The sequence below is a fragment of the Miniopterus schreibersii genome, assembly GCF_964146895.1.
Source record: "Miniopterus schreibersii genome assembly, chromosome: 1".
In the NCBI taxonomy this organism is placed as follows: domain Eukaryota; kingdom Metazoa; phylum Chordata; class Mammalia; order Chiroptera; family Miniopteridae; genus Miniopterus; species Miniopterus schreibersii.
The window spans coordinates 165,008,873-165,031,170 of NC_138101.1; the positions used below are offsets into that span (position 1 = coordinate 165,008,873).

Below are 22,298 nucleotides of genomic sequence, written 5' to 3' on the forward strand. Positions count from 1 at the left end.
TAACCCATTTTAAAAACTGAAAATATTTATACTTTTCAAAGGGGAAGAATTCTAAAAGGAACACTTTTCAGTCTGTGGGTTGCTCAATGACAACAGCTGCTGTGTGCTTCCTGGTCAGCTGGAAGCCATGATTTTACCTTCAAGAGCCCCAGGGCAGGATAAGAGATGTTTGGAAATTTTAATTCAAGTGGTTCCTGTTTAAAAAAAGAAAAGGGAGGTTTTATTTACAGCATGCATTCAAATATGAGGTTATTTCAGATTGCATTTCTTTTGAGTGAGAGAAGCACCTTCCTGGCCTCCTCCACTCTCCACCCACCAAACCTGTCACCTGCCACAACCTCCCTATGCCTATTTCACAAGCTCTTTCTCTCCTCTCCCCACCTCCAAACTGCTTTCCAAATTTTCTTCCTAACCACTCCTTTCACTTCCTGAAGAACTGATACAGGTAGCAAATTATGAGGAAACAAGACTAGTGAAAGAAAAAAAAAAACTGTCGAGCAATTGTTATTTCCTTTTTTTCAGCCTTAATCTATATAACTTGCTTTGCCTCAGAATAATTTTTCACAATGATTTTGGCTTTTATATAAAGGGGCCCAATTATTGCATTTATTGACATTCACAAAAATGGAGCTTCAAAATAGATTTTTTTGTTACCCAGGTAAACAGATGTTTCTTGGTTTTCTGAAATAAACACTGTTGTCTCCTCCTGCAAGAGCCTGCTGTTTCCCTAACCGCCCTGCTGTTTAAAGTGTCTCCCAAGCAGATATTCATCAAACTCTTTGGCCACATAAGACTATTTTACTCCAGTCACATGCTGGAGTCAATGAGAAATAACAAACAGGATAAAGTGGGAGGAATGCCCAATGTCAGACAGATGGACAGGCCAGTTAAAGAGATCTACTATTGACAAAGAGGCTAACCAGAGAGGGGAGCTGAGAAAATGAGAGCCAGCAAGCTGCGTGAAACAGATGACAGCTGTGCCGAGTGTACAAAGGTGGCAGCGGGGGGCAGGAGGCTGGAGCGGCTGGCCAGGCTCGGGGAAGGAAACACGACCCCTGGTGCGCCCAGCACTGTGTTACCCTGGAGAGGGAACCGGCCAACAGCCACCAATTCCCAAGTGCGCACTTATCAATCACTGATAAGAGTAAGAGACAAGAGCCTCGGTTTTGGAATTCCCTATGATATACAGGGAGAAAAAAACTTAAAGCAGAAAACATGTGATACCTGACTATTCAGTCAGGAGCACTGACCTCTTTCCTTAGATTGTTTAAAAAAAAAAAAAAAAAGTAGAAAGGACAGCCCTAGAGGCCTGGCTCAGTGGTTGGAGCATCGGCCTGGGGACTGAGGGGTCCAGGGTTCAATTCCGACCAGGGGGCATGTGCCTTGGTTGCAGGCTTAACCCTCGGCCCCGGTCTGGGCCTGCTGTGGGGGCAACCAATTGGTGTGTCTCTCTCACATCTCTCTCTCTCTCTCTCTTCCGCTCTCTCTGAAAAGCAATGGAAAAAATATCCTCGGGGGAGGATTAAAAAAATACAAATAGCATCCGACACAACAATAGCCACCCGGTGTGAACCAATCAAAATTACACCTATTTTTTTGGTCAGATTTGCAAAAAATATATATTTTTTGATGTGCTGCAGAATTTTAGTAATTAGCTTATGTGTGTTATGAGATGAAAAAGGTTGAAAATCGCTAGCTTAAGTATTTCTCTTGCTATTTCTGTGTGTTGAACCTGAGCACGGCTGGGGATTGATCTGACACCGCTGCCACCGAGCTTTGCTGTCTCAGCAACACGCCTGCGATGAGGCTGGCTGGCTGGCTGGACAGTGCGCCCATCCTGCCTGCTGAGCCAGTTTTCCCGGGCCCAGAAGCAAGCAGGTCCCTCTCCAGCAGGGTTACTGACCGGCAGAGGGACTCAGGCACAGATGTTAAAGCAGCACATCCCCTCTTCCTGTGTTTCTGTCAACAGGAAATCCCCTGCAGGACAACCTCTGGGAATCCATGGGAAGCTTTTTACATTTATAAAACCTGGGTTGTTTCTGAGGCTTCACGGGTAGACCAGGGAACAGGAAATCCCTAAGGGATATTTAGTGTGGAACTGGGAATGTCCAGGTCACTAGGGAGCCACTTGGGTCACCTCCCATATGCCAGGTGTCATTCCTGCCTCTGTCCCAGTGTGCTCCCAGCATGACCCACTTTTCCTCTTGCTAGTGGCTGCAGGAGCGGGGAGAGGATGCCTTCACTGTGAGATAAGCCAAGGGGCTGAGGGAACAGACAGCCCAAATGGAGCTTGATGGAACTTCCATGTGGAAACTGAGCAATGGGAGGGTTAGTTTGAAAGTACCTTTCTTAAACAGTAGAAACTCAGGATTTCACAAACCTTAATTGTGCTCTGAAATGTTTTTTATTATTATACAAACTCATAAAAATATTCAAACTCACAAAGACATAAAAAATATTCAAAAGCCATAAAGAAAGAAAAAATTACCCCACCACAGAGAGATATACACTGTTAATATTTTTGTATATATCCTTGCAGTCATTTATTTCACAAATGTAAAAAGCTTTGCATGATTTTCCAAAGGTTGTCTTATTATTTTATACTTATATATAAATATATGTATTGTGTATTACTTATTAAAATTATGTCAAATTATATATACTGTTTTATAACCATTTTTTTCATTTAGCAATATGTTGTGAACTTATTTTCAGGTGAATACATAAAAATGTATTTTTACTGGCTATGTGGTATTTCTATTGTAAGGATATACCATAAGTTATTTAATCCCCTACTGATGGGACACTAAAGGAAATTATTTCTATTAAAGAATGCTATGTCTTTGTCTTTGTCTAATGATTTCATTGGAATAAATTCTTGAAAGTGGACTGAGGCTATGCACATTTTAAATTTTTCATTTTTTTTTAGAATGAGTGTGTTCCCCACATTAGCTATAGAGGACAGGAACCAGAGTGAGGCTGGCCATGCAAGTTCATTACTTTTTTCCCCATGGTCCTGGGAGTAAGAGCATAGTAGAGTAGGGGATTTGGTCAATGCTGGATTTTCCTGGATAAGTCATTGTCTAAAAGTTGATTGGCTCTGAGCTATTTAGCTTCAACGGCTGAAAATGATGAAAGAAGGTGAGGTTAGGGCAGGCACTCTGCATTCCCGTCCATCATGCTTGCTAACCTCTGCTATCAGCAGCCTCTACATTAGCACTGACGGCCAGGGTCTTGCTAGCCAATCTGCCCCAATTTTTTTTTTTACTCTTAGACTGACTTTCCAGGGTAGACTGGGCCATGGGGCTCGGGCAAGTGAGTAACTGACCAAACTAGCTGGCCTGCAGCTCCCCATGGAAACACAACGATCACCACTTAAACACCCTGGTAACCTCAGCCCTGACATGCAGAATTCTTTCCAAAATGGGTCACTCACCATATCTTCAGGGTCTGGGATTTTCACCCCACTGAAGTACTGATTGGTGCTAAATACTTGCTGGTGCCTAGGAATGAGATCTCCTTTGGAGAAAAAGGAAGGTAAAATGAGCTGGGTGAGCAAGCACTGACCTGTGATTTCCATCGCTGGTGCTGTGCCTGTCTGCCTACACCTACCGAGGCTGCAGTGCACAATCCCACTCGGGGAGAGGCCTTGAGGCAGCCTCGACAGCCTGTACTGAGGCCTGCAGGGAGCCAAGTGCCAAGCTCTGTTAGGCACGAAGGAGGAGTGCACAGAAACGGAAGGCTCCAAGGCTCTTGCCCCTCAAGGCTCAGAGTGTATTCAAGGACTCCAAACCAAACAACTCAGAAGCACACACACAAATCAAAGAACATCCCCCTTTTTAAACAGCAAAAGTGCAACAACGATAAATCAAAATCATGTTAACTGAATCCTAATGGGTTAAGACAAAAGTGTATTAGCCCAACAGAACAGTGCCTGACACACAGCGAGCACTCAATAAATATTTGAGGAAGGAAGGGAGGGAATAAAAAGGGAAGGAAGGAAGGGAGAAAGGAAGGGAGGAAGAAAAGGAGGGGAACAATGGAAGATGGAGCCAAAAAGAATACATTTCTAAACTGGAACCAACTTTCCTTGTTTCACCAAGTAGCTATCACCTGAAAATCCCATTTTCTCTACTGTTTAGAAGCACTTATGATGTGAAGCAATGAAACAAAAGGAGCATTTCTATATTCTGGGGATTGTGTGAGGCTCACTCTGCCCACATTTCAGCCAAATCAGCTGAAATCACCCTCACATAAAATTCTGAGGATAGTACACTCGAAGAGGAATTTTGTTCAGAGAACACAAGGAGATGCTCAGAAAGGGCATGCCTGAGGCACACCCAGGCCCACTTCCCAGAGCAGAGTGGACAAAACCCCTCCAAACCAGGACCCAGAAATGCTGCTATTGAACTGTGCTGGAGTTCCTACCCCAGGGTGTCAAGTTGTCTAATTTTACCAATTTGGTTTGGAACTTTACCTCTCACTCAAATCCAAAAGCTGCTGTCCAACCGCTATTTTGGATGAGCAGCCAAAATATGCTCTGTAATGCCTTGCCTGAGACCTCAGAGAGCTTCCTTCATCATGATCGCAGTGCCTGGACCTTAATAACCGTCTTCCATCAGAGCTTGGGTGGGGGTGGGGAGTGGCATGGAGAGGGTGTCCTAAAATCACCAGGGGAAGCAGAGCACAGGAAGGCTGAGTGCCCCTGGCAGGGCTCCCAGGTCCCTTACACGTCCTCAACGAAAGCCACCAGTAAATATTTACTGCCTACTCTGTGTAGACGTTGATGGACAGAATGAAATAAAAGACGTGATCTCACCCTCAGGCAGCTTACAGCACATTTGGGGAGGTAAAAGGACAGGACATGATGGCAGGTGCTACAAGAGGGTAGGAGAGGACAAGTGGCCTTTAAATTGGGACACTCGGGGAGCCGTAGCTAAACTCCTGACTTTTGAAGAGGACAATCACTGCCTCCAGGTCTTTTCACCCGCCCCTCTCCTGCCCTCTCTCCTCCTCCCCTCGCCTCCTCCACCCCAAGAGTAGAAAGAACGGAAGGGGGCTGGGGTGGGAAAGCAAGGCGAGAAGAGTCACATTAGAAGAATGACTTTCTTCCTGACACACAGAAGGCTGAGAACCTTTCTCTATAGCATCTGAATAATCCACACCAGCCTGGCAGGCTGGAGTCCCAGACAACCCATGAATGAACTGCCCCATCGTCCTAAAGGAAATGAAACCCACCAGCATTCCGTAAACTGCTAGGCCCTTAGAGAAATCTATGTTGTTATTGTTGCTATGATCACTGTTCAGAGTTTAACTTGATCCAAACTATGCGAAGAGAGAACTGTGTCTTTTTGGACAATTAGTACATACTCAAAATTGTGGATTCTTTCCATTAAAACAAATGTGGATACATTTAATGGAGTCATTTAAAGAGACGTTGAGAGTGTCCCTCCTTCGTAACAGTAAAGGGCGTTCGGTGAGACTAGGAACTTGGCTCTACCCTGCACTGCTTGGGTAAATCTATCCAGCTTCCCAAAAGGTGGGACAGAGGCACCACTTACCTAAGGTTTTCCTGATCAGATAGAGCTGATCCACGTCTGATTTTCCTGGCCACAGAGGCAGCCCTGATAGCAGCTCAGCAAAGACACAGCCAATTGCCCAAACATCTACTGGGGGGCCATACTGCGTGTCCCCGACCAACAGCTCTGGGGAGCGGTACCACCTGGTAGCCACGTAGTCTGTGTAGTAGTCACTTGGTCCAGCTGGCCAGGGATGAGACGTGAGAAACAGAGCAGTCGAAACAAGGACTCAAAACCGCGAGGGGGAAGACCTAAGACATCCAGCTTGTGCCCCATCTTGTGGCTTTTCTAAATCAGTGCTTCTCCATACTACTTGCACATTAAAATCCATTGGAATACAGAATTTTTAAAATTACTGATGCTTGGGCCCCACCCACGTCTGATTAAACCACAATCCCTGGGCGGGAGAATCAGTATAATTTTCACAGTTACAGTTCCCCATGTGGTTTAAACCTGCAGCCAAACTTAAAAACCACTCTTCTAAAATATTACTTTTCAGAAGTACTGTTTTAGCAAAAAATGGTAGAAACCAGGAGGGTAACATACTTTTTAATAACCTCTTCGCTGTGGTATAATTTACATATAGCAAACATTTTAAACCACTGTATGTATCGACATGTTTTCAGTAATTACATCTTTGTAATTTATAGCAAGCTTAGGCCCTAAACATCCAGGAACTAGCTTTCCATAGCATTTAGATCCTTTATTATATAAAGAATCTTTTCATCTTTCATACTTAAGAGAAACTTCATACTCACTCAAAAGCCGAGCAAATCCGAAGTCACAAAGCTTAATCACTGAATGTTTTGTGATGAGGATGTTTTCTGGCTTCACGTCTCTATGTATGCACTAGTCACAAAAATCGAACCAAAACAGATCATTAAAGAGCAATTATAATATGTGGGATAAATAGGACACACAAATAACTAGTAAATAATTGAGAAATTATTTGAATCTCTCACTGGCCTTTTGGATAATAGGCTGCAAAATACCCAAATTTGCAAAACAGCAGCATGAAATAAATCTAATACATTACCTATCATGGCCTGAGTCATTCCAAATTCCTGAAGGGCCCCAAAGGCCCAACAAGGATACCCAGGTAAATTTAAATTTTAGTTAAAAAATTATTTTTAAAAAAAATTGTTTAGTATGTCTCATGTAGTGTTGGGCATGTATTTAATCTGGCAACCCCAGATGAAAGGGAAATGTCAAAAGGCTCTGGACGAGGCCTCCGCCACCATGGCTGGAGCTGCAAGTTGGTGCCTAAGCAGGATTCACAATTCAGTTGTTTAACAACAGAACACAGTCGCCTGGTAAACAGGACAAGCCCTGGGCCTGCTGAGATAAGCTGGGGAAGAGAAGGGCGGGAACCGAGTTGCTGAGAGACCTCCCTTCCAGCTCTGACATTTGTCCTGACGAGATAAACAAGAGCAGGCTGTGCTCACCCTCTGGAGAGTGTCGCTAGGTGTCAGCTCCGTCCCACACACAAGTGTCCTTAGAGCTGCATCCCCGCCACAGTTTAGACTCAAATCACCTGTGGTTCCCAAACCACAGCTGTCATGGTTTAACAGGGAGATGTTAGAAGAATGTTTAAGAATCTTCACATGATTTTCTTATTAAATAATTTTCTTGGCAAAGAACAAATCAACAACCTGATTAACAATTACATAAAAACAGCTGGGTTAAAATACTTCTCAGGGTTCCTAATAACTTTCCCCTCTTCCAAGCCTTTTCCTCTCTGGGGAAGAATGCTGGATCCTTCTGCAATGAGAGACCCCCTCTGGCTCGCAGCTGAAACCCTGGGGCATTCTTGACTTTCTAGAATTTGGAAAGAGGGCCCTGCCTAGTACTCACTCCAAAAGACCTTTGGGGTGAGAGGTCAGTGTCAGTGTTTCCCCAAAGGGGTATTCATTACTCGGGAAAAAATCTCAGGAGACAATTTCTGAATTATTTTATTACAATCTATCTGGTTCTCAGCAATTAATGGCCCTGAGATCTCTCCCCTCTTTTACCACTGGCTTCACATGTTACTATAAATGGGTAAGACCGTGGATATCATGGTGACAAATGGTCAGCAGTACTTGTAAGCAAGAATGTGCTCCTACTCTGTTCTGGGAATTCTTTACAAGTTTCTACACCCTCCCCCATCAGCACATGTGGCCAAACAGAGTGGTCAGGGGCTCTCCAGGGAGCTGTGGTATGCATTTGTCTTCAGTGTCTCTGATTTTCCTCACAAGGGCCTGTATGTAGTTTCTCTTGTTCCCCTATCCTAAAACCTACTCTCAGGAAGGCACTAACCCTCACTCCCAGAAAATAGCAATATAAGGCGTCCATGCTCCCTGCTCTACATGCATTCTGACAAGGACTGTAGCCTTCAGTGAGGTGGAGACTCAGTGGAAGAAGTGCTGACTACTATCATATTTCCTGCTTCTGGGAAGGCAAAGTCGGGAAAAATCATGTAGGACAGCTTAAAAACGAGGATTCAGTCCCACCAGCTAAACTGACCCTGGCGGCCCGTAGATGGACATATTGCAGTCAGACTGCCCTTGTGGCCAAAATGAAGCTCTAATACCGGAATCTGGCTTCTGTGTGCAGGGAGTGGGCAGTGTTGTGTTCAAGGGGGCAGCAGGGTTCTCCGCATCTGTGAAGTCACACCAGCTGGGGCCACTGCCTCGGCCAGGCCTTGCTGTGGCCGGGAGTGTCACAGGCTTCCACTGGCACTCGTATCTCAGCAAAGCAGATGCTACCATTTGGGCGTCCTGCTTGGCACTCCACCTACTGCCACTGAACAGGCATGAGTCACATGGGGTTCCCCTCCCCAATTTCAGAGCCTTTGGAGGGTAGCAGACCTATACAAACTCCAAGTGCATGGGATGCCACCTTAAATCTGAGTAGCTTCTGATAAGTATAAAACATAAAAATACATCTTTTATGTGACCTGAACAAGAAAGAATAGTTAGGTTGGCATTTTTAACTTCTACTTACCCCAGCCAGGCTTAAGAAGATTTGGATAAAAAATTATACCCACAAAAGCATGATATAAACTTTGAACAAAGGCTCCACCTCAGGTCAAGGGCAGCCTTCTGATTTTTTTTTTAACGGAGATCATAAGACTTACATTGTGTTTATGGCAAAAATTTACAGCTTGCAGTGTCTGCCAAGTTATGCTCTTCACGAGATGTTCTGGTACCCTAGTGAAAGTAAAGAAGCAACACAAACACATTCTTTAGTGTAGCCATGGAATTCAGCTCAAAAAATAAAAATAAAAAAGTAAACTAAGACAGACTTTCATAGTGGAAAATCCTCGGTGGCACGTAGAGTCATCTAACTCATTGAGATGGCATTCCACAGGTCCAAAAGAACATGTGACCCGCACACTGCTGAGCTCAAGGGACAGCAAGCTCACAACAATACAATCATCTGCTTCTACAGGGAGGGACCGTGAGGACCCACTGGGACTTCACCGACCTTAATATCTGTGACACCCCTGGGAACCTGCCTGCTAGCTTGAGCTCCATTTCTATAAGAAGTTTTTTGTTGCTGGAAAGTTAGTTAATATACAGCATAAAATATGTTGTTTGTTTTTTCAAGTTGCCCCAAACTAATGGCCTTGCAGCAGAACTTATCGTCTATGTGTGGTTTCTCCAGGCTCCCTAGGCAGAATTTTTTTTTTTAAGGTAATGAAGATTTTGCTGAAGACAGGGAAGAGGTTTACATTGTACATCATGTAACAAAAGTTAACAACAATTAAAAACTCACATAGATAGCTTGGTTCTTTCCCCACTGCTCCCCCCTGGTAGCTGACTGCATCCCCCCCTCATCTTTCCGCATCTAAACTTGATGTCACATTCCTAGCACTTCTTCCCTGACTTTAAACTTATAATTGGGCAGCCAGTAGTCCCAGCAGCTCCTCTGTGCAAATCAGAATAAAGCACCTCCTGGGGGAGAATTTGTTTTCATTCGGCAGTGAGTGAAATGGGCTACAGAAAGTGTATGTTTATTTTCAGAGGCCCCCACCCCCAGCTGGACCTAGTGTTCTTGCGAATCAAACATTAAACAACGTTGTTGTGCTCCTCGGGCAGAAGGAAGAACCAAGCTGGGGAGGAAACTCTTGAATAGTTGTGTTGCGGTGACCAAAAAAAGGGCACTTCCAGCCTCTGCGAGGAGCTGCAAGGTCACTGTTGTCACAGAGCAGATGTTTAGGAAATCCTTTCGGGCAGATAAGAGGATGCTTCGACAGTGGGACGTGGAAGAGGCCACGTCCAGGAAGACTAGCGGGGACATTCCACACCAGAACTATGTCCCTGGGCTTCAAGCAGCTTCTCTCCAGTTTCTCTTCCTTATTCTAGGGGCACAGGTGCTAGAAAAATGCCCCTGTCTAGAAAAATACAACTAAGAAGGGAACATTTCAGGGGAAAAGCTTTCCTTCAGCCTCCAATTTTTGGCCAGAAAAATGGATATATTTTGATTATTTATTGAATTAACTATTAATAGAAGGTTATCAATCCCAGGCAACTTTAGTCTCTAAGAATGTTTCCCGAAAGAAATTATTTAAAAGGAGCATTTACAACTAAGTTATAATAGCATATCATTAATGTTCCTCTAAGGCTGAGGAACATTACACAATTCCCAAGTGTGAAAGCTCTGTACAATCTACCTCGTGTTGTTCTGGGTTCGCTACTCATTTCACTTTTTTAGTACTCCATTTCTTTTCTTGTCTTTTTTTTTTTTTTTAAATATATCTTTATTGATTTCAGAGAGAGGAAGGGAGAAGGAGAGAGAGAGAAACATCAGTGATGAGAGAGTCATTGATTGGCTGCAGCCCACAACCCGGGCATGTGCCCTGACCAGGAATCGAACCCCGATCGCCTGGATCCTAGGTCGATGCTCAACCGCTGAGCCACGCCCGGCTGGGCTCTTTTCTTTTTTTTTAGTTGATTTTTTTAGAGAGAGAGGAAAGGAGATGGAGAGAGAGAGAAACATCAATGTGAGAGAGAAACATCGATCGGTTGCATCCCATATGTGCCCTGCCTAGGACTCAAACCTGCAACTTTTGGTGTATGGGACTGTGCTCCAACCAACTGAGCCGCCCGGCCGGGGCAATCCCTAAGGTTCTTGTTAGCTGCTGATGACAGGAGCCAGGTTTTTCACTGCCTGAGAGGGGAGTAGCAAACATGGAAAGGGAGGAAAGTGGGATCTATTCTGTGGTGCTGGACTGGAACTGGAGGCACACACATGCACAGAGGTGCTGCGCTGGAAGGGCTGCTGTTTCACACAGTGTTCCAGGGAGCTTCTCTCCTTCACTGCATCAGCCACAGCGGTTCAGTGATGGGACCAGACTTAGGCTATGTTTTAAAAATGGTCTTCAGGATTTTCTGGGGGACTGGATGTGAGGAAAGGAGAGAAAACAGGGAGCCAGGCCAGGCGTGGCTCAGCGGTTGAGCGTCAACCTAGGATCCAGGCGATTGGGGTTCGATTCCTGGTCAGGGCACATGCCCGGGCTGTGGGCTCGATCAATGACTCTCTCATCATTGATGTTTCTATCTCTGTCTCCCTCTCCCTTCCTCTCTCTGAAATCAATAAAAAAGATATATTTAAAAAAAAACAAAAAAAAACACCCGAATGACATGAGGGTTAGTGTGAGTAGCTGGTTCGTGATGGGCCTTTCACTTAGGAGAATGCCAGGGGGTGGGGGGTACCTGGTTCAGGGGAGGGGGGGAATAAAACGAGATGGTTTGGGGACATCCAAGGGAAGGCTCTAAGGAGGCGGCTCTGAATTCAGGAGGAAGGTCCTGCTGGAAGTATAAATTTGGCAGGTACATGGCACTCAGGGCCCTAGGACTAGAGGGGGTCACTTGAGAAGTGAATACAGAAAAAAAGGAGGAGACTGAAGCCCAGAGGCCCTGAAACTTGTAGAGGTCACACAGAGCAGGGGGGACCCAGCAAGAGACGAGAGCCGAGCCTCAAGAGAACTAAGGCGACACCCAGGAGAATGGTGTCACTGAAGCCCACTGAAGAGAGTGTTTCGAGGGACTTCTGAATTAAGGCGGTGGAGTGGACAAAGCCATCTAATTTCACTCCCTCCCCAAACCTGACTAGAACTACATTGAGAGATTTTTTTTTAAGCTTTTATTTGTTAATCCTCACTGGAGGATATTTTTTCCATTGATTTTTATTTTTTAATTTTTATTTTTTAAATTTTCCATTGATTTTTAGAGCGAGTGGGAGGGTAGGAGGAAGGGGGAGAGAGACATATCAGTGTGAGAGAGCCACATCGACTGGTTGCCTCCTGCACGCGCCCTGATGGGGGGGATCAAACCTGCAACCCAGGTACGTGCCCTTGTCTGGGAATCAAACCCATGGCCCTTGGGTGCGTGGCACGATGCTCTAACCACTGCGCAACACTGGCCAGGGCATGGAGAGCTTTAAAAAACCCTACATGGTCAGAGAGAACAGAAAAAGAGATAACACCACATTTTGGAATCCAAAAGCAATCAGATGACTGATGACTGAAAACAGATCCTAGAAAGCTGAAAGCTAAGCCCGGAGAGCGGAGTGTGGAGGACCAGCCGGTTTGCCCCAGTGAATCCTCAGAAGGCTCAGGAACCAGCGGCTAAGGTCTCCATGGAAGCGGGAGGAAGGAGTGTGGGAAAACCTGTTTGGGAAACAAACCCCCAGACTCCCTCCCCTAGTCGAATCCAGTAGAAGGCGACAGTTTTGTTTTCTGGGGGGGACAAAAGAGAGGGCACCCGGTACAGTTGAGACCGTGGATACTGCTCCACAAGCAGGGGTTAAGTGACTGTAAACATATGAAGTATGGAATGCGGAGGCTCCCCAGCCCTCTTCCTGCACTAGGTCCTGAGAAAGCTGGCAGCCAGACTTTACTCTTTAGGCAAAGTATTGGAAGGCATGCCCTGCCCGGTTTGGCTCAGGGGGTTGGATGTCATCCCATGCACTGAAAGGTCACTGGTTCGATTCCTGGTCAGGGCACATGCCCAGGATTGAGTGCTCGATCCCTGGTAGGGGGCGTGTAGGAGGCAGACAGTCAATGTTTTTTTTCTCCCTTTCTCTCTCCCTTTCTCTTCCCCTCTCTCCGAAAAGTAAAAAAAAAAAAATCTTTAAAAAAAGACTTTTTTAGTGGAAGCTCAGGAGGAAAAATCTGAAGATTGGTGCTTCCCCAGCAAATGGCCCAGCCAGATAACCCCATAGTGAAGTCGAGAGCTTCCAAGGGTTCCCTACTGTAAGCCATAGACAAACAAGATTACATTTGCCCAAGAAAGTCTCAAATAAGAAAGAGAAACAAACAAAAAGAACGCAACTCAAAAGAAACAGAAACTATGGAGAGTGAAGAGAACATTGGAAAAACAACAACATTAATATCCTTAGGGAGGACGGCAACAGGAAAGCTGTTGCATCTGTGGAAGAAGAACAGGCCATTATAAGGAAACAACAGGACCAGAGTCAGACCTCCGAATAACAGAAGGTCCCGGAAAAGAGAAAATAGAGAAAACAGAGGATAGGAAATCAGTAACAAAACAATTCAAAAAATGTTTTTTCTCAGACAGAAAGGGTCCACCAAGTGCCAGGATAATGGGTGAGAAACAAGGCCCAGGATTTTCACCAAAAACAAACAACATACAAGTCAAGTGTGAAGAGAAAATACGTTTTAAACATGCAAGAGAACGCTCCCAGTCCCTCTCTCTCTCTCCCTCTCTCTCTCTCTCTCTCTCTCTCTCTCTCTCTCCCGCCCCCCTATGCCCTTTCTCGGGAAGCCCCCTGGAGGATGCACTCCAACAAAAAGGCGTAAACTATCACAGAAGTGGACAGGACGCAGGGAAGCCGGAGGCCTGACGCCGGAGGGCAGCCGCAGGGGCTTCCAGGAGGAGGAGACGGGAAGTGACAGGACAACGGCTGTGTCCCGGGCGCAGAAAGAGCCCGTCCAGACAGGAACAGCGTGACTCAAGAGCCAGGCACGTCGAGGGTTGTCATCACCGTGCCCTCTGCCTTATACTATCTTAAATAAATAGGAAAATACTTAACAAACAAACTTAGAAGCTTTGGGAGGGCCTGGGTGTCTGGCCAGACCCTTCGGGCTGATGCAGACGTTCTGCAGGCTGCAGCTTATGCTGGCAAGCGAAGGAATTCCCTCCACTCCACAGTGTGTTTCCCAACTGGTGGCAGATGGTGCTCGTGCCGGGCCCTGGGGCCGAGCGAGGCAGGGAAGGGGCCGTTCTCTCTCCCTCTTCCCTGCCTCTAAGAGCCCCCGTTGGGATTCTAGCTCAAAGACAAGCTGTCCCTTCAGGGGAACCATGCAGAAGCTCAACCGTAGGTGTAGGCTGCGAGGAAGTGGAGTTTGAGGTTTTCTCCTGGGCCTGGGTCTCCTCCCCCGTGAGATCAGGCGCGTGAACAAACCAGGTCCCCATCTCCTCCTCCCAGGGAACAGCGCTCCAGGGGCGCCGGGCGCGTCCAGCCTGGGCCTCTTGGACTCCCAGGCAGCGGCCGGCCTCCTGGGGCTTGTACTCCTGAAGATGTCAGCTGCCCAGACCTAGAAACGCAGGTCTAAGCAGGGTCTGCGAAAAATGACCAAGGACACTCGCTATATTTTCTGTCCCAAACCAAGGTGGGAGGGGCTCAGCAAGATGTGTCTTCATTGCCTGGGTCGCCACCCTGCTGGGTGGCCTCCCTGGGGCTCTTTAGTCAGCTGGCTCGAGGAGCTGCGACTGCTCCTCCGAAGCCCACTGGGCGCCCCTGGGCTCAGCAGGGGCGCTCCTCCCCAGGAGCCTGGAAGGGGACCCACTTCCACTGGTAGGAAGGGTGGAGGGGCGTGCTCCTGAGCCCTCGCCCGTGTGCCCTCCGCATTCCTCCTGCCTGCTTTGGGAATTGTTTCACCTCCAGGAACAGTAGGGGATTCCGAGTGACTGACTCCAAGGGGAAATGAGGAGCAGGGGATGGGATATTGTAGAAATGTCTGTAGTCTAGATTTCTGTGTGACTGTGCCATCTTTTTAAAGGATTGGAGATGGATGTACTTGGCCAAAATAAGTAAATAAACCCAGAAAGAGGAAGACAGGAGATCGGGGAAGCGGTAAATCCAACCATAGAGAAATGCAGTGGGATTCCAAGGATGACAGCAAAGGGAAGCCTCAGGAAGACAGCTGGATGACAGGCTTTGAGCACAAGCCAGGCAGAGGGAGAATGAATGGGTTTTCTAAAGACAGGAGGTCGCAAAAAGAAAAAGAAAAAGAAAAAGGAATGAATGGGTTATGTGATGTGATTATCCTGTGGAAAAGTATATTGAGAGGCTAATAGAGAGAGTGAGAAAAGTTAGCAATAGGGTTAAAGGATATTAAGCAAATTTAAAAACCATGGCAAATATTAATTTGCAGAAAAAGTACGAAAGGAAACCCTAGTACGGTAAGATGCTCAGCCGTAAGTAATATTTACATAGGCATCATAATGGAAACAGTGAATACTGAATTAATAAAATCTTAATGTAACTATTTTGGGGGAGTAGAAAAGGGAAACAGAGTGTAATGGTGTAAGAAAGTTAAATTCTCATCTATCATGAGACGAGAGAGATGAAGAGAGAACACGGACCTCTTCCTGGCATTCTCCGTACAGCACCGCTGTTTCCACTACTGCTTCTCTAACATTGTGACATTACAAGAAGCCAAACAACCAAAGCTTCACTTCTACTCAAGACTACAACAAAGTTGGAGAAGAAAGGGCTGGCTAAGCTCCTGTAGAAATAATATGTTCTTAGGAATTTATCCTATAAAACTACTTATGCAAGTGGTTGTTTACTGTAGAAAACTAGAAACAATCTAAATATTTATCAATGGGGGATTGAGTAAAGAAATTATGGTATATTTGTACAATGAAATTCCATACAGCCACTTAAAAAATATAAAAGAAAATATGCATAAATAGGGGGACAGCTCCCAAATACACATAAAAATGCAGAATAGTATGTAGAGTATAATTTTTTTAGATATATATGCATAAAAATAATTAAAATAAAATTTTAAACTAATTATGTTTCTTTCTAGATGTCGCTGTGGTACTTTAAAAATTTTACAACAAACAATATATCACTTTTAATTAGAAAAAAGAGAGAGCCCGGCCAGCATGGCTCAGCGGTTGAGCATTGACCTATGATCCAGGAGATGGTGGTTCCATTCCCGGTCAAGGCACATGCCAGGGCTGCGGGCTCGATCTCCAGCAGGGGGTGTGCAGGAGGCAGTCAATCAATGACTCTCTCATCATTGATGTTTCTCTCTCTCTCCCCCTCTCTCTGAAATCAATAAAGATGTATTTTTAAAAAAGAGAGAGACTTTTAGGGCTCTATAAAGTTTGGGAATTCTACTGAAGGAAAATGAAAATTTGTAGTGACAACCTTTACCCACCACATGTTCTTTGAACAAACTATACCAGAGACAGAGGAGGAGCTGGTGGTAATAGAATCTGCCCAGGAGAGAATCTGTGAAGTATTGCATCTGGCTGCATTTCTAGAGGAGCAGAAAAATAAGGAGAGAATGCTTAAACTAGTCATTTATGAAACTTTGAGATCTGAGAGAGCAATAGTTATATAATAGTAAGTACAAAGCATATTAAAGCCTACAGAAGATAAGGAATGGTAAGATTCTTGTATGAGAGCAAATATGAACAACAGAAACACAGCACTAGAAATTATAATAGATACATATTTGTGTCAGTGCAGCAGGATACCTATTCTATCTTGTGGCATAAATTGGCTTGTTAGTATCAACATGAATCTGAATCTTCTCCAAAATAACTCTAATCATTCTTGTCCTATCCCTTTTTCCTTCTGCTCAAACTGTATGCCAAAAAGAAGTGACTCCCTATTGCTTTCAACCTCCCACTAATCAGTGTTTCCAGGTGACTCAATCTAATGTGATTAATCAAACTCCCTGCAACACCTCCCTTGTACCAACCACAAAGCCACAAGTAACTTATACTTATAAATTTCATTGAAATGTCACTTCTAAGCATCCAAAGTGCAAATATCAATAATACTCAAGGTTTTCTCCCTTGAACACATTTCTCTGTATCAATGACTTTCTGAAGGGAGGTGTCTGTTCTCTTGGCTCTCTGGTTGTGTAAATTAACATGAAAAGCCTATGCCATGGTCACTAACAAACTATAAACCACTTTAATCCCACTTGCCTGGAGGTCATGGTAGATAATATATAACCGCCACTACATGGCCTTGGGCCAGGCTTGAAAGCATTGTTAAAAGAGCCTCAGCCTCCAGCCACTGAGTGTGAGTGTGACTGGGATGGGACCTCATTCCACCATTCTGATCTACAATACACTCTGCATATTGTCCCCAGCCAAAGTTGGGCTCCCAGGAGCAGAGCAAAAGGAGAGATGGAATATCCTTTCCTGCTTAACTTCTCTTAAATCTCCTCATCTTTCAACCCAAAGGCCACCTCCTCCATGAAGTCTTCCTTGACTGACCTGCTTTGAATCATATCTCTCAGGGCATGCTAATCATTGCACTCTTTCCTTCTGGCCACAGGGATAGTTGCATCACCTGAGCTGAGCCACTTAGAGTCTTCCACTGGACTTTATATGTAGATGCTACCTTCTTCTAGAACTTCCTTTCTTCTAGAATGGCTATATAGGTTGATAAAAGCTTGCAGCCATGCTTTCTATCATATTTTTCCCTTCCTAACTCTTCCCATCCCACACCACACACCCCTCACACACACACACACCCTCCAAAATTCACCTTATAAGGGAGACTCTCCTGCAAAGCAGAATGAAGCCAACACAAAGAAGAGTTGAGCCCAGCCAGTGTGGCTCAGAGGTTGAGCATCGGCCTATGATCCAGGAGAGCGCGGTTCGATTCCTGGTCGGGGCACATGCCCAGGTTGCGGGCTCCATCCCCAGTAGGGGGCGTGCAGGAGACAGCCGATCAATGACTCTCATCATTGATGTTTCTCTCTCTCCCCCCCCCCCGAAATCAATAAAAACACATTTAAAAAAAAAGAAGAGTTGAGAGAGCGAACAGCCACCACCTATGGCACTCTACCTTAAGACATCTAGCTGAGGAGTGGGTGGGAGCCAAAATCCAGCCTGCATTCTGCTCGCCCTGGCAAGGGCTACCCTCAACCAGAGGACCCCCCGCCCCCAAGCCTTCTTCTAATGCACACGGAAGAGTTGCATATGCTAGAGGGATGTGATAAGATCAGCGAAGCCTTTAAAGTCACCCACAGTCCTTCTTAGTCACAGCCACCAACACATGCCTTTTTGACCTGCACTTGCTTCCGCTGGGTTTTTGTCACTTATAACCAAAGAAGCCCTGATGAAAACAGCAGAAGGGACATCCGGACTGCTTTGGATGCGGCGACACGTTCTTTAGCCATCAACTTCCCAGCAGCCATTGTCTTTGGAATCTTCCTTTCAATCTCCACGTCCTCACACTTCCCTGGTCAGGCAGAGAATAACTAATATCCTTCCTTTTCTTTCTTAGAGACTCGGGCAGCTTCTCGGGTAGTGCAGAGGTAATGCCCTAAAGAGATCAAGTCAGACCTAATAATGCTGCGGTTGCTCTCTCCACGAAAATGATTCCACGTGGCCTCTTTCCTAACACTGGGTAACTCCTCCGTCGGCCCAGCAGCGGAGCACGCTGTCCAGACCCTGGCTCCTCTCGCCTCACCTGACAAGGGTCGCTGCTAACGTCCCCGCACAGTCCCGGTGCGCGTGCTGGGTTTTGTTTGGGGGATGCTCACTCACCCTCTCCGGTGTCTGTCCAACTCATGCAGAACCGTGTGGTCGCAGTACTCAAAGACCAGGTGCAGCCTCCGCTTCCTCCGGAAAGCTTCGATCAGGTTGACGAGGTTGGGATGCTTGAGTTGCTGAAAACAGGAAAAACAAGGCGTTAAATGTGAGTCAGGAAAGAGCTCTCTCTAGTTTTGATCAAATAAAAAGAAAGCTGTTTGTCCTTTTGGACGCTTTTGTCTTGGCTGAAGTGGCCTGTAAATGGTATTATCTTGCTTCTCTTCATGGGCTGTTTTTTTAGCAGCTTGTAAGTGAAATGTGATTAACCCAGGTGGTTGGTGAAGGCAGAGAGAGATAAGAAAGGAGAGTGAAAGGGAGGGGGGAATTTTTAGTAAATACAAACTCACCCTTTACGGCTCAGATGAAATGTCCCTTCCTAAGGAGGTGTCCCCTGACCTCCCCCGTCTGGCTGGTAGCTCCCCTGAAGCATGTAGTAATTACAAAGTGAGAATGTCTCACTTGATTGTTTAATGTCCTCTGCTATCAATACATAGAATGTAAGGACCATCTCAGGGTCTGTGTTCTCTTGTTTACTCAGAATAAAGTTGTTGTACCCCCCGAATGGGGCCTTGATAATTATTTGTGAATGAATAAGCATATCGTGATTCCTAAGTTGAGGAAACGCGGAAGACTCTTCAACCTGATGTGCCAGAAGGTATGAATCTAGAACATGGACCTGGGCAGAGGCAAGACAGATGGTGAGAAAGGCAGTGTTCAGAGATATTCTCTGTTATTAGAATAATCAGATGTGGTGATGGGCTGGCGGTGAGGGAGGGGGAAGAGGGGGATCTAAGGATGACCAAAGGTCTCTAGAATGGGGCAGATGGTGGGACCATCAGTGAGAGAGGGAACAGGTTTTGGGGCGAAGAAACTACTGTTTGGGGCATGTTGGGTTGGTGGGGACTCTGAGATACCAAGGTGGAATCCTCAGGCTGGCTGGAGTTTGAGCTGAAGATAAAAGCTGGAGTCAGCACAAGTGTAAGTGAGGCCATGGGCAGATGCGACTGCCCTGAAGAGGGAGTGAGAAGGGAAGAGACCCAAGGAACCCCTGCACCCAGATGCGTGCCGATGAGAAGGAAGCAGAGTAGGAGAGAGGGAAGAAGGTCCCCAAGATAAGTGCGAAGGTAACAGAAGATGATGCCATGATGCCACGGGCATAACCTGGCAGAACAAAGGAGTCTCAAGGATGACCAAAGGTCTGTTTAATGGGGCAGATGGTGGGACCATCAGTGAGAGAGGGACCAGGTCTGCGGTGATGGATGCTGGATGCTGCTGAAAGGTCAGGTGGGGAGAGGCCTGCGAGCGCCTGGCTGGTTCCCCCAGCAGAGGCCGTGTGACCTCCCTGGAAGCAGTGTCAGTGCAGCCAGATCCTGCGGGTTTAGCTTCTCAAACCACATTACTCCCCTCTCTCTGTTGACTCCAGTGCCAGAGCTCAGAGAGGCACCTCTAATCTTGAAACCAGTTTGCAATCAGTAGCCTGGAGGTTTTGATTATAGCTCAACATTCACAGTGCTGCCTGCACTCACGAGGGTTTGGATGTTTCCACTTTAATACTGAAGGGGCTTCTTTAGAAACATACAGAGGAATTAGATGAGAAGAACCAAGCATCATGATGGATGGACGGTCACGGGCTTACTCAACATGTTTATTACACATACAAGTCATTTTAATAGAACAGGCTAAATTACCATATATACTACAAAGATGTAGTTCAGGGCTCATTTAATTACAATCCCTTTGTCTTTATGAGTATGTGAAGCCAAAGTCTCAGACCCAGTCTCATTCCTCAGCATTCTGAGCTGGGCTGGCCCAATCTGGAGGGTTCCAGAGGTTCTTACCAGGCCAGTCACCGCCATCCTCCAGCTAGACTATATCTAGAAGGCTAGGCCGCTCAGACATGGATGTAGTTTCTTGTGTATAAAGTTTCCACCTTTGCTGCTGCAATTATACTTTGGTCTCCCTTTTATTTTCTCTTTGTATTTTAAATACCGGATTAGAGTTGGAGACATCGTATGAACTCATGTTTAGTTTAATACAAATACAGATGATTACATACAGAAATAACCGTAGACATGTTTGTATACATGGGTTGGTACACACACATAGATCACCTTGCTCTGTCAGGTCAAAGGGCCTAGAAGCAACCATACCCCAGTAGCAACAAGTACACCTAGAGCTCAGATCTTGGCTGCTAATACTCTTCTCCAACAAAGGAAACCAGGGCTCCTGGGAGATATGGATGATTCTAGGTAGGGCAGGAAAAATACAAGATGAGGCTGGAGCATCTTGTAGTGCTAAAAAGTAAGGAAATGCTAAAACAAAAACAAACTCTACTTTGATGGGGGTATGTAAAATATCCATGAGTCCATACTGATATAAATGAATGATTGACTGAATGAATAAATAAACAGGTGAGAATAAATAAATCTCCGATGTAGAAGAATTCCAAATAATTCCTGCAGATACCCTGCCTTCATGGAGGAGAGCCTAACTTCCCACTCGTGATGTGTGGGCTGCATACAGTGTCCTCCTTCCGAAGAGTACAGGATGGAGACAGGACAAGAGCAACTGCCTAGTGGAGAAACCTACAAGCACTATCTCAGCCAGGTAATGTGGTTTTCCTCCCGAAACCCATGACTATAGTCTAACCATGAGAAAAACACCAAATTCCAACACACGTGCATTGTACAAAACACCTGACCAGTACTCCTCAAAACTGTCATGGCCATCAAAAACACAGACAATCTGAAACTGTCACAACCAAGAGAAGCCCAGGGACACATGAGGAGTAAATATAATGTAGTATCCTAGGCGGGATCCTGGAACAGGAAAAGGACATTCGACTGACACTAAGGAAATCTGAATCAAATATGGGCCTTAGTTAATGATAATGTATAAATACTAGTTCATTAATTATAACATATGTACTATACTAATGCAAGAGGTTAATAATACGTGAAACCAGCCCGGCCGGGCGTGGCTCAGAGGTTGAGCGTCGACCTAGGATCCAGGCGATCGGGGTTCGATTCCCGGTCAGGGCACATGCCCAGGTTGTGGGCTCGATCCATGACTCTCTCATCATTGACGTTTCTGTCTCTTTCTCTCCCTCTCCTTTCCTCTCTCTGAAATTAATAAAGATATATTTAAAATAAATAAATAAATAATATGTGAAACCAGGTGGACAGTATATGGGAACTCTCTATATGATGGTCTCAGATTTCTGTAAATCAAAACTGTTTTAAAAAATAAAGTCTCTTGAAGCTAAGATCTGGAAACAACCCAAGTGCCCATCAGTAGATGAGTGGGTAAAAAAGCTGTGGTACATTTATGCCATGGAATACTACGCAGCTGTAAAGAAGAAGGATCTCTTACCCTTTGGGACAGCGTGGAGGGACCTGGAAAGTATTATGCTAAGTGAAATAAGCCAGGCAGAGAAAGACAAATACAACATGATCTCACTCCTATGTGGAATCTAATGAACAAAATAAACTGATGAACAAAATAGATCCAGAGACACAGAAGCACTGGAACAGACTAAGGGATCTCAGAGGGAAGGTGGGGATGGCGGAGTTGGTGGGGAGAGATTAATCAAAGAACTTATATGCGTATATGTATAATCTATGGACACACTGTTATGGGGAAGGCCTGGGGGTGAGGTAGATGCGGGGTGGAGGGGATCAATGGGGGAAAAAAGGGGACATCTGTAACACTTTCAACAATAAAGATAAATTTAAAAATAAAAAAATAAAAAAGTCTATTGAAACACACGTACACACACACACACACATACACACACACACACACACACACACCCTTCTACCCAGCACACCACTTCTGGGAATATACCTTATATAAATAAAAGCACCACTACATAAAAATACATGTACAAGGATATTTATTGAAGTATTGTTTG

General features: G+C 45.4%; 1 protein-coding gene across 3 annotated transcripts in view; it reads right to left on the bottom strand.

The window, feature by feature from the left end:
- Window positions 1-22,298, bottom strand: part of CDKL1 (cyclin dependent kinase like 1) — a 51,276-nt gene that overhangs the window by 8,608 nt on the left and 20,370 nt on the right. For all 3 annotated transcript variants that reach the window (XM_081160184.1, XM_081160183.1, XM_081160185.1), the window contains 6 exons: window positions 18,341-18,462; window positions 8,698-8,770; window positions 6,338-6,428; window positions 5,562-5,762; window positions 3,437-3,519; window positions 138-194 (listed from right to left, as the gene is read on the bottom strand). In XM_081160184.1, coding sequence (XP_081016310.1) covers window positions 138-194; window positions 3,437-3,519; window positions 5,562-5,762; window positions 6,338-6,428; window positions 8,698-8,770; window positions 18,341-18,462 — 627 coding nt within the window. The remainder of the gene's footprint in view (window positions 1-137; window positions 195-3,436; window positions 3,520-5,561; window positions 5,763-6,337; window positions 6,429-8,697; window positions 8,771-18,340; window positions 18,463-22,298) is intronic.